Source organism: Eucyclogobius newberryi, unplaced genomic scaffold, assembly GCF_026437365.1.
Source record: "Eucyclogobius newberryi isolate DKJ021-1_F unplaced genomic scaffold, fEucNew1.0.hap1 SCAF_18, whole genome shotgun sequence".
Classification (NCBI taxonomy): domain Eukaryota; kingdom Metazoa; phylum Chordata; class Actinopteri; order Gobiiformes; family Gobiidae; genus Eucyclogobius; species Eucyclogobius newberryi.
Window position 1 is genome coordinate 27,318,212 of NW_027315812.1, and position 12,500 is coordinate 27,330,711.

Consider the following 12,500-nt stretch of genomic DNA (forward strand, 5'->3'; position numbering starts at 1 on the left):
TTTTCATTTGTTTTAACAAGTGCCCATTGAGGTAACTGCTGTTGTTATTTTTGGTGTTACAAAAATAAATGGATTGAAGTTGACCAGTTCTTGTTGTTGCATTCACTATATTTCTCGCTCTGTGCTCATTCTAATTGATTGCAGATGACTTGTTCTATGTTTGTCTGAACTTTGAGCCTCCTCCTCCCCTTGCAGAGCCATATTTCTGGCTGGGGGACATAATTTGTGTAAGACCAGTGCACAGATGTGTGTCTTATTAGTGAGCCTGTATCAGCAGAGGCCTTGCACTGCAGCCTGACGTAGCCTGCTCCGCTCCAACTCAGACCCCCACTAAAATGCCACGGAACCTGATCCAAAATAACACATTCTTCTAATAAAAGGACACGGCTGCGCTTATGTCTCTCCAAACCTAATTATTTAATTGTCCAAACTTTACATAATAAATCAGTGGCTTTGGGAGAGCAGCCGCAACGCACTGTAAAAATATATTTATCTTACTGAATACCAAATACTACTCCATATGGGGGGGGGCATGTTACAGGTACAGAGTGATTCCTGGAGGATGGGCTGAAACAGGGAAGCGTGCTGCGGCACTCACCAGTGGTGAGTAGCTCCGTACGAGGGTAAGGACTGTTCTCTAGCTAAATATTGCAGAAAAAAATAACACTTTGGGCACATATACCAATAGCACTGTAAGAAGGTTAAAAGCTCTGAAAAGTCGATTTTGCATGATATGGGACCTTTAAGAAAGTGGTGCCATTATTCATCCCCAAAGATGTGATTGATGCAATTTTAATGCATGAGTCAAACCCTAAAGTGTCATACCATTCAGTTTTTAATAGCAATTATATGGTTATTTTTGTTTTAAGTGCTGTGACATCATGCTATTAAAAATGTTAGTAATTAATCAGCCACTGAACACACAGCTTCACTAATCACCTTTAGCATAACGCATGAGTCACTGACAGCATGTGTGCGCAAACTCCCAAACTCCAGACAAGGCATAAATATATGTATGTATGACAGCAGGGGAATATTTTACAGTGATGTGTGATGTCACTGCTCTGACTGTCTTAGGTGTGAGTTAAAGGGCACTTCTAAATCAATTTGGAGCAGCATTACTACAGCTCAAGCAGTGAGAGTGACACGGGTATGAGGAGCTGACCTGCTGACCGCTTTATTACCCTCCTCAACACTATTCATTAGAATTCATTAGGCTCAGTTTCCCTCTGGAAGACAAACCGGATGATGACGTATGCCATGGTTGAAGGGCTGTGGGCAGAACTTGGCGGAATACAACCTTAGCCAAAGTAGCTCTGAATACACCACTCAGAATTTAGATTACAGAAGGAGACATACCACCAATTGAAATATTAGCATGGCTATGACTAGATAAAAAATATTGTCAAAGGTGCATTCATTCATTCACTGAAAAAAAATAAACACAAAAAACTTGGAGGGAAAACAAACTAAACAGCAAACTATGAATATATAAATATGTTTTAATTCATCACCGTTTGTAGGAAGAAACTTCAGCTATGACGGGACGTAGTGCATTTGATGGCGCGATATGCCATAATATCTTCTGATTATCAGTATCGAATATACTCCAAAGAGTACCATATCAGATTAGAAATATGCCCCTCTCCACTTACTTGTTCCTTTACAAAGCTTTTTCAGTTGTGACTGACTTATTTTGGTCCAAGCTTACACGTTTTAAATGCCATGGTTCCAGGGGACTTTCCCAGCTACATTCTTTCTGTTCATTTTCCAACAATAGAAAGTCCAATTATATGTGGACAATTAGTTTGCACTTGTATAAAGGAGGCGAGCTGCAGTTCCACCTAAACTTCACATATTCATATTGTCTATAATAGCAGCTGTAAAAGTCCCAGAGTACCCAGTGCAGCTCCATTTCCCATAGGCTCTAACTATAGTCCACAAGTGTTAGTCCGACTGTATTATGTGGGCATGGGTGAGGTGTTAATAGAAGAGATTTAGGCTGTGCGGATAAACCAGGGAACGAACAGAGGAGAAAAGCCCTTCAGAGATGTGTCTTATTAAATGAAGCCTGAAATGGGCCTAACTGTAGCGCTGTGTAATTACAGAGCCGTAACACATATTGCGTTCCCACAGGAACACTACACTGCATGTCTGTTTACACTGAAGAGAAAAGCAGGGAAGGAAAAGCAAACGTACGGCTGATGTCCAGGCCTACTCCGACCTCAAACGGACACTCAGAGCAGACACAGCCGTCAAGCTTTTCAGTGTTTATGCATCACTCAACTCGGTCTCACGAATAAAGTATAGACCCTTCTCGTGTTTGTAAAGAGAACGCCTACATTCTAAAGGCTGGTACAGTTCCATACTTTAGCTGCAATGCCTTTTCAATGCAAGAGTTAGCGTTAGCCTCCAAACATCACAAACTGAAAAACCAGGGGCCTCATTTATAAAAGAGTGCGTCAAATTGTGCTTGAAAGAGTGTGTCGCGGAAAGCAAAAATTGAACAGCCGCAAAAAAAAAAAAAAAAGGTGATTCATAAAACCTGTACGCACTTCGGTCGTCCAAATTGGCGCAGCGATTCCTCCCGAGTTTCCCACCTGAGCCCGCCCTAATATACCATATAAAGCTATGCAAATCACCAAATTAACATATTTAGCAGATTCATAAGGGTGAGACGCAATAATACAGACGGACGAGAAAAGGAGGATAAAAAGGAAATTCTCTGAGGTGGAGACACTAGACAGCACTAAATTAAATCCTCTTTTGACATGAGATGTTAGACGAAGAGCAGAGACCCCTAGAGCCCCGTGTGTCAAGTGAGCAGGGGGGAGAGCGGGGGAGAGCCTCAGAGAAGGGAGAGCACTAAGGATCTGTGACACTGAGGAAGGGCATCTGAACAAGAGGAGCAATGAGGGAAATCTTTCAAATACGTGACTGGTCTGCATGAAGCGAGATGGTGATGATGGTGCACGAGCATGCTTCTGCACGTGAAAGCGTCCGTCACTCATTTGACGGTGCGTACCATCACAAAGATTGTAAAGCACATTTTACTGTTGGTTTTATTGAATTAACTTTTTTGTCAATGGTCCCATTTGACCAAGCTATTTCACCTCTGCCCCTCTCCCCAAACTTTGTGCAGCTTCCACGCAAGCTCCAGAGTGTGCGTGGAAGTCGCACATTTGTACGTCAAATATCTTTTTTATAGTATGCACATTTTGGGCTTCATTTTGAGCATACCAGGCTTTATAAATGAGTCCCCAGGGCCGTTTTGGCGACTGACAACCACTCAATCATACTACCGGGTGTAGAATTGTTTAGCTTAGTTACTTAAAAAACTAGCGCTGAAAGTTAGATATTGGTAGAATCACCCAGTGGTACATTTAATAAACATATAAACAACAACAATTTGCCTGCAAAGTCTACTGGCTCATTTACAAATTTAAGTACCAGGCTGTGTGAGCTATTCTAAACGCGTTACTCTCAGAAGGGTATAAACCTTTGGTTGCACTAATTTTGTGAACGTTTGAAAACTTTGCCGTTTAAATTTTCTAAAAAAAAAATGCAGTAGAGATTGGGAAAGGTTCAGGCATGAATTCCAAAGTATGTTTCAATCTTACAATATAAAAAAATGAGAATTCAAAGAGTGTTATTCAAACATAGTGTGTAGATGAAGGCAATGTTTTTCAAAGATGCACTACTGCTGTAACAGTAGGATGTGCTCTTGGGTTTCACATGTAAATGATTTAATGTTGAATGTCATGATTTAAGTTATACCCTGCTGAGAAGTAGAGGTTTAAAATTTAAAGTATTAACGACAGCTAAAGATGAAGAGTATAGGTATATATTTTAAAGCTCTGCCCTTGTGTTAACCTCAGCAGAATCCTTTTAGACGTCTAGGAATTGAACACACAATACACAGATTGTGCCTTAAAGTCATGAAGCCAAATATATGGCTTTCCCTATAATGTATATCTATAATTAACACTGGGACTGTGGTGCAGTGATCCACAATCCAACACGTCGTAAATGTGCGTTTCACGTTGTACCGAGAGCCAAATCACTCAGTTTACGTCATGAACCAACGCCAGCCAAATGATTAAGCTGACCAGGCCCGGTATAAATCACATTATGGTTTGCGTTAAAGCGATCCAGGGGCCAGTCCAGGAAGCCACCTCGACAATGTGCAGAATTCCTCTAAGCCACATTATTGTGTAGTTGCACTGAACATGCGACAAACCGGCAGGGACCCAAAAATGGCTTAGGTGTGTTGTGGTGTCCCTCAGGGGTGTGGCATGGGCCCAAGCCAACACGGCAGTCACAGCTAAACCGCAAAGTGAAAATAGAGGAGCCGGGGTTGGGACATGTCCGGCTCTGATCAAAGAGAGGCGGGGCGTTGGCGGCACACAACAAAGACGGGCTGATGACAGAGGGCAGGGCTCCGAGAGAACAAGCAGGACGGGAGACTGAGGTCACGCCGAAGAACGGGAACATTACCACTCCAATAATCACGAGGACGAATTGAAAATAATGACAGGTGTGTGGTGAGCAGGGCCAAACCAACAACAATCAGGTCTGGTGTGGTCGCACGTCGACACGACCAGGGAATGTGTGGAATGACTGCACCGGGACAGAAAAGAGGCTCAAAATACTCTTGTCTTACGTCACTGGCTTTGAAAACTGAGTTATATTATATATGTTTGCCCTAATACTAGTATGCTGGAAAATGTACCTTTTAAATGTATAGTTAATTTTGTATTACTACTATGTACCTTTTTGGTGGAGGATCTGCCACCGGCTCGTTTCATATTATTGCTTTGCCCGGAGTGGCAGTGTGGCATTCAACTTATCCATATCCAAGGGAGACAAACAGATATCGTGACCAGGCCAAGTTACACATCAGATCTGAGGAGCGGCGCTCAGAAATGTTTGGGTTTTGTTAAAGAAAAGAAAAACTCTGATTGAATAATGCAATATACATATGTTTAGTTTCATAGTTGTGGAACCTCCCAAGCTTCTCAAGGTATATACAGAGGTTTATACTGGTACACATTTTCTAATGGTATTCAATGGTAGAAAAGATTTCAAAGGTAGTCAACTGGACACTGTTTTTTAACTCGAGATGGAAATCCCGGAAATAATTTTCTATATGGAGGTACTGGCCTGAAAACCTAGGATTTATGTACCGAGGTAGATTAACCAAAGAGCTGTGAGGGAAATATGGGGGAGAGTCAAGAACCTGGTTAGCATTTGACTGGCTTTATAGTGTTTGTGTCATTTCTGTTTTTGTTTCACTGTTTACATTACACTATTGAATTTATATTATTACTATAGTTACTATATATCTCTTCGATGATTTCTCAAGGACAAAAACAGTAGATTATGATATGATTATGCTCTTGAAATAAAACAAGAAGAATAAAGCAAAAATTTGTCACGTTTGGGCTTGGAGAAGTTATGAAGATAATCACATAAAAGCGTGGAAACTAATTAAACTTGTGTGGTTGTGGCCAAACTAACAATGTGTGGAGAATGTGTGGAATGGCACAGGCACGGCACAGACGGGTGGAGTGAGAATGAGCCGGAGACGCAGTGGTGAGCCGGAGTCAGTGTCTAGGAGCTCGGACATGAGAGAGCGGCACTGACCAGGAGAACAGAGGAAGACATTTGTACGCATCCAGACTGGACCGGCTCAAAATACTTATGCGCAACTACAGGGCAATTGTGGTTGGGTTTGAGGTGCTTACAACTTCAAGGTTGAGGGCAAGATTCCCACAAATCAAATGCCTTGAACGCATGTTTGGTGTGACGACGACGAGAGGAATTTGGGGATCATACAGAGCTATCTGGGCACGTTCTAGTGTTGTCACAAACATTTCAGACCCAATTTTAATACTAAGGAATAAACTCACTATTTGTAACTGGTTTTTAAACTAAAATAAGATATTTTTTTTTAAATGTTAAAAAATGTATACAACTTTTTATTTTTCACCAATAATAAAATTTAATTTGTAAAATAAACCCTCTATGTAGAAGTGATTTAATTGCTTTTTATACTTTTTTGAGTTTCTGTTTATATATAAGTTCATATACTTCTATACGTGATGAACAATATACTTTTCTTTACAAACAATCTTTTGGAGAATTGTATATAATTGTCCAACTTGTGTTTGTATGTTTATGGTCTTCTGATGAAAGTACTTCCTGCCCTTAAAGTGTGTCCTGGTCAGACCTCACCACGCTCCTGGACCGCCCTCAGAACAAGTGCACCTGACACTGACATGTGACAAGCTGAGCCCTGTCATCAAATGGAAAGAACTGTTTCAAACAAATCTTCTAAAATGAAAGAACTCTAACATTGACACTCATTAACAACACTGTTTGAGTTTATGCAAAATTCGTTAAGTGTTATTTTTCTCCAAACTTAAGCTGCAATGCATTTGGGATCTAAATGAAAGAAAAGGTGATCTTTTCATACACATGTTTATGGCATTTTAAGGCTCATAATAACCAATGCTGATTAGTCAATATAAAATAATAGCCTATAGTAAATTTGTGTTATATTCCATACATTTGCGTTGCTTTTTGCGTTTGTTCCTGTAACTGTTATGGCCTGTTCACCCAACTATGGATATGCATATCAAGCTCTGAATTGAAGTACACACAAAAAATAGTTCATCACAAACTGGGTCAAGCTACCACGACTTGCCAATTCTGGATATTCAAAAAGGTCAAACTGTCCAAATACAAAGTTGCTTTAGTGGAAGAAAAATATCTTGGATGGCGTTTTGTATCTGACATTTTGAAGTTTCACATCTGCACAGTATCAGAGCAGTATAAGGGGCGCTTGACAAATCCAAGAGTCATAGAGTTAAACCCTTCTGTCAGATATAATGTACAGGTTCGAATACGATGTGTAAATTATAGACTCATGCCTGAAGATGTTCCAATGTCTTCACTTCCAGAACATTTTTACATTGTGTGTGCTGTACATTCTGAAAGCTGTATTGAGATGTATTTTTAAAAACTTACCAGAGGCTCCTTGTTCTTGACCAGTCGGATAATCTTGACTGAATCCTCGTCGTCGTCCAGGTCGTCAGGCAGCGGCGGTAGTTCAGGGTCGTAATTCTTTTGGGCCACTGTGTCGTGGACCGTCAGAAGGCTCTGGAGAGGAATCAACAATGTATAATTCTTTCATTGATGTGTGCTTTTGGGGACAGGTACAGACCAATAACAATGCAGATAGGGCATCAGGGACTTTCAAGCTTTAAATATGAGGTGCGATATCATGGTTTCTTGGCAAAACCTAAATCGTACCTGAACCGGTTAGAAAGTTTGTGGCGCTGTGAGACGAGGCTATAACTAGAGTAAACTGGAAACTACTTCTAATTTATTCTCAGCTATTTCTGCATTTATTTCACTTCTTTATCTCTGTGTTTATAGCTTTTTCAAAGGCCAATCTGCTTGAGACCAATATGACCACTCTCCTCTGATGTTTGCCCCTGGATGAAGAATTGTTGTCTGGTTGAACACAACACAAGAACATAAAACAAAACCACCATAACTTTTCTAAAGCCGAGGGTCGGAGCCAATGTTGGCAACGGTTCCTTAAGTTTTTCAGGATACAACACAACCTTCTGCCGTTGTGTCTAAACGTACAGCTGCAGCGAGGGAGTTCTCATCCTCCTTCGATATTTCACAAGTTCACAAGCAGACACGAGAAACGGACGAATGATGCCATAGTTTTTTGCAGCAATGCAATTTAACAACTGTGTGCGAGGCCTAAGATGCAGCTGGACGCGTGCTGCTTTTTCCGCGTTTTTTCAGTGTGAAGTGCAAAAAGTTTTTTGTACCCAATGCGCCAGACGAACGGACAGAAGAAAGAGGAGTAGATATGAGGAGTTCGGTGTTTTACAACAGCGTTCAAGATGTGACTGAGCAGATGAGAGAAGAGCGGTTTTAGCATTCTGGAGAGAGCCAAAATCAGAATTTTTTATTTATATAACTATAACTAACATGGAGCGCCACAACCAGGTGGCTGGCATAGTGTACAGAAACATCTGTGCAGAGTGTGGGCTGGAGACCCCAAGGACAAGGTGGGAAACCCCTCCAAAGGTGGTGGAGAACAACCGAGCCAAGGTCCTCTGGGACTTCCAGATACAGACAGACAGAATGGTAATGTTGAACCAACCGGCCATAGTGGTGGTCAACAAGGGTCAGAGGAAAGCCGTGGTGGTGGACATTGCAGTGCCATGGGATGGAAACATCCGGAAAAAGGAACATGAGAAACTAGAGAAATACGAAGGCCTCAGAGAGGAGCTGGAGAAGGCCTAGAGCGTGAAGGTATCGGTGGTGCCCGTAGTGATCGGAGCACTGGGGGCAGTGACCCCCAAACTGGAGGAGTAGCTTGAGCAGATCCCAGGAAAAACATCAGACATCTTGGTCCAGAAAAGTGCAGCGCTAGATACTGCGCAGAACCCTCAAGCTCCCACACCTCTGGTAGAGGAGCCAAGCTTGAAAGGGGACCACCCGCGGAGGGTGAGAAAGAGTTTTTTTTAAAAATATATATGCAGTCTGCGCTCTCGCTGGCTGCCTCTGTCTTCGGCACCTCATTCATGCACATTTGAGTTTGTCTTTTGTTTTATGCACTGCACTCATTATTGCACACAAACTTGAACTACAGTACTGATAATTACATACTCACACTCCATCCCTTAGTTTTTGTATATGTCATGGAATTAGACATACACCGATGCTATTCCTTAACACATAGAGAACACAATTCAACCTAGAATATGAAACGACACAGAAACATCAGACATTTGTGTGGCATGCATGGGAGAAAACGCGGGGACTGTGTCAGCCAGGCCGTTGTAAGGAGCCTGGCTGACCCTCCTGCGTCTCACCCCCGCGTCTCACACCGTTTTTTCCCATGCTGGTTGGTTTTATTAGATATTCTGGAAAAGGCGGGTCACATTTCTCATTGGTCAGCCTCACATCAAGGCACTTGGTATTTTTCCGTAGAGATCAAGCCTTGGGTAAACATTACCCAGACTCCTCTGGGTTATCACCCCCCCTAGGGTAAACATCCTTTGGCCCATCTTTACGACCCCTTCACAAACAAATGCTGTCACACACCCGTTCTTCTCTTAGACTAATGATGCAGATAAAATATCACTATTATGCAGATAAAATACATCACAGAAATATAATCATATATTCACATTTTATCACATTTCCCTCCTGTTTATCAAAGCATTAGTCTACTGTATCATATGCCAAACACATTATTCTTTTCAGTTTTCAACATGTCTTTCATATTGGTGTTAAAATGACACTTTTACACACAAAAAGTTTATGCACAGTTCTCAACATTGAACACACTTCTTTTCTCTCGGCCCACAACATGTCTACAGCATTACTGTCCTAAATTTTGAGTCAGATTGGTTAATCTCTGTAATTTGACAAACAGACAATTTATCTTGTCTATAATTTGGTGCGGTGTGATGGGAAATATAGAAGTACAAGCGGAAAGCCCTTAAACCCGCTGCTCTCTGGTCAGTCACTTTGACTCGTCAGGGACCTCTCTGGACACCCCAATAGAATCAAATATGTAGTATCAGGTGCTACTGGGACCAGACTGTCCTCTAACCTCTCGACCTTGACCCTGCGGTATGGTTCTGGGTGATGCTGGTCTTTGTTATGACCATGGCTGGCCACAAAAGGGATACATAGGCACAACGTCCCACAAGTGTCCCCACACCACCATAAGTCCTCTCTTGGTTCCTTAAGAGACCTCCTCCCGCTGCTCGCTTCGGTCACACCTATGACACATATGAACTGGTACATTTCCCATCTCAATTCATAATCTCATTAACATTACATGTAGTTATGTTGTAGCAGATAAAAAAACTCTCTTAGTTAGTGCAAACAACTGTGGCTGTGGTGTAATATGCCATTGTGTTTCTTCAGCCTCTGTCATGTCAATTATACATTGTACATTATGCATTTCATAACCTTTCTTCAAGTTGATCACTTATTTTCTTCCCTCTATTCCATGTCTGTGTATGTTGATCGATTGTCCCGATTGTATAATACAGGTGTTCAGCACCCATATTACCGTCATCGCTGTGATGATGATAACTGTTGATTCTTTTTCGCAGAGTATGGTACTCTGCGCACCGTAGCCTCTGGCTCTCGTTCATCGTAGCAGAGTATAGTACTTTGCGTACTGTAGAATCTGTTTGTTGTCTCTGCATACAAAAACGAAGAATACAAACGAAGTCCTGCGTCCTGCAGATGTTATGGATCTGCCGCTGTGTTGTCCAGACATTTCTCTCACTTTCCCATGAGAGCACCCATGTTCTCGTCCCTCCAATGGTCGGTGTGAGGACGACACGGTGTGGCTCCGTCCACTGGCTGTCCACTTGGCTCCGTCTCTGTAAACACCACATCTCCAACACGTTCTGCTGTGGTGATAAACAAAGTCTTTTCGACAATTCAGTGTATTTCAAACAGTTTTCTTGTTTACAAATTTTTTTTTTTTTTAGAAATTATTGATTCGGAATATTTGTTTACACGTATATCCCTCCATTTGATAAATGGCTTTGCCCATTTCTCAAACTTCTACACAATTCTACATTTAAACAAAATTCAATAATCCAGATAGTTTACAACGTTCACTAATCCAAGATGTAATCAAGGAAGAAATGGAATTGCGTCTGTCACTCCACTCCGCAATGTCACCTCTTGACCTTTCACAGTTCAGCGGTCACATCCCTGGCTGAGCCCCCCCTTACACGGCGCTGGGCTCCCACCCTGTGTGTCTGTAATCCGACACTGCCTCTGCGATCTGTAACTTGTAAATCTGTTTTACCACCATTTGTTTCAAACTCCAAATGTTTAAAAATCTAAATGTTTCAAACTCTAAAAGTTTCAAACTCTAAATGTCTCAAACTCTAAATGTCTCAAACTCTAAATGTCTCAAACTCTAAATGTCTCAAACTCTAAATGTCTCAAACTCTAAATGTCTCAAACTCTAAATGTTTGGTCTCCACGTGTGCGCGCGTATGTATGTGTGTGTGTGTGTGTGTGTATGTATGTATTCAAATACATCAAACTATACTAATTATCCCAATAATTCCCCGTTGAACTGGCCTTAAGGGTCAACTCACAACTTAAAATGTTTCACATCTCCTCTGTTGGTGTGGCCTGAATAAAATCACCCATCTAATGCAATATGTGCTAATCTTCTATATGTGCTTCAGGTGAGTTTCAAACTCAATCTCTCACACCTGCTCATGTGGTGCTTTACAAACATTGTGCATTAGTTTGTTCTAGCAAGTCTATATGTGTATTAAAAATGAAAATGATCCTAAACCTTCCCCTTGTACATAAGGCACATCATTTTATCAGTCTAACCATCTCTTGCCTCCGTCCTGAGTCCTATAATGTTTAAGTCCTGTTATCACTGGTTTTCATAACTTCTATAACGTCTAAATGTAGATGATATTGTCTAATTTAAATCTATTCAATTCTTGATTGAATCTCCACAATCCTTTAGGTATTTACTTTAGAATGTCAAATTCTTTCGCTGTTAATTTTAACTCTTCTCCTTAATACCCATCACGTCAACCCCCCCTGAGGTGTTGCTGTTAGTGTCCCTGTGATCCGTAAAGATAACGACATCTGCTCCATCCTGAGTCCTCTCCAGATTCTTTGCCAGTCAATAGCCCCTGTTATCTCTAGCTATCTTTATGACTTGGTGTCCTGTTGTCTTTAGTTAATAAACACATGTATGTCCCATGTCCCCCCACTTCTGCGTAAACTGCCCTAGTTAATGACCCATTCATGTCTTTCCTGGGAGGGCATTGGACGTCACTATTTAACTTATTCCCTCACTTACGTCTACATGCAATACGAGGTTTCCTCATGATAATACAAATAAATAAGTTACTGATATAACTTTTACTATCACTTTACTTACTACTCATTCTACTCCTATGTCCAAAAACATCAGTAGTCACTCATTTGCCCACATTATCACTTCCAGGCCTGTGCCTGTATTTGATTCTAAATTCAAAAACACTTCCGTCTTTTCGTCCTGTACTTTCATCTAGTCATGCATTATGGTTACATATTAAGTCCAAAAAGATAATTTTGTCATGTCCAAAAATAAAACAAAACAAAACATGGCTTTGTTCTGTGCACTCAAAAAACACGACTTTTGTCTTCTATGTCGGGGACAGGAAGTGTCCTGTCTGTGATCACATTCCCCAAAAAATTGGCCATCTATAAAAATCTGAATTCATCTTCATCTCTTATCAAGCTTAATACAATCTTTATAATTGATTGTTGTCAATCAAACAAAACCCTAAATTTGTTGAAATACAGAGCTCTCAAATACTAAAATTTAAAACCAGTTGAGTTTAGTTTTTCTTATTTCATCAGTTCAGAGCGTCCTCTGAACTGCTTTCTCCTCTCCTGCCTTGTTGACCCCC

General features: G+C 41.1%; 1 protein-coding gene across 3 annotated transcripts in view; it reads right to left on the minus strand.

Annotated features, from left to right (window-relative positions):
• Window positions 1-12,500, minus strand: part of mpp7a (MAGUK p55 scaffold protein 7a) — a 227,548-nt gene that overhangs the window by 128,534 nt on the left and 86,514 nt on the right. For all 3 annotated transcript variants that reach the window (XM_072451195.1, XM_072451194.1, XM_072451193.1), the window contains exon 6: window positions 7,033-7,164. In XM_072451195.1, coding sequence (XP_072307296.1) covers window positions 7,033-7,164 — 132 coding nt within the window. The remainder of the gene's footprint in view (window positions 1-7,032; window positions 7,165-12,500) is intronic.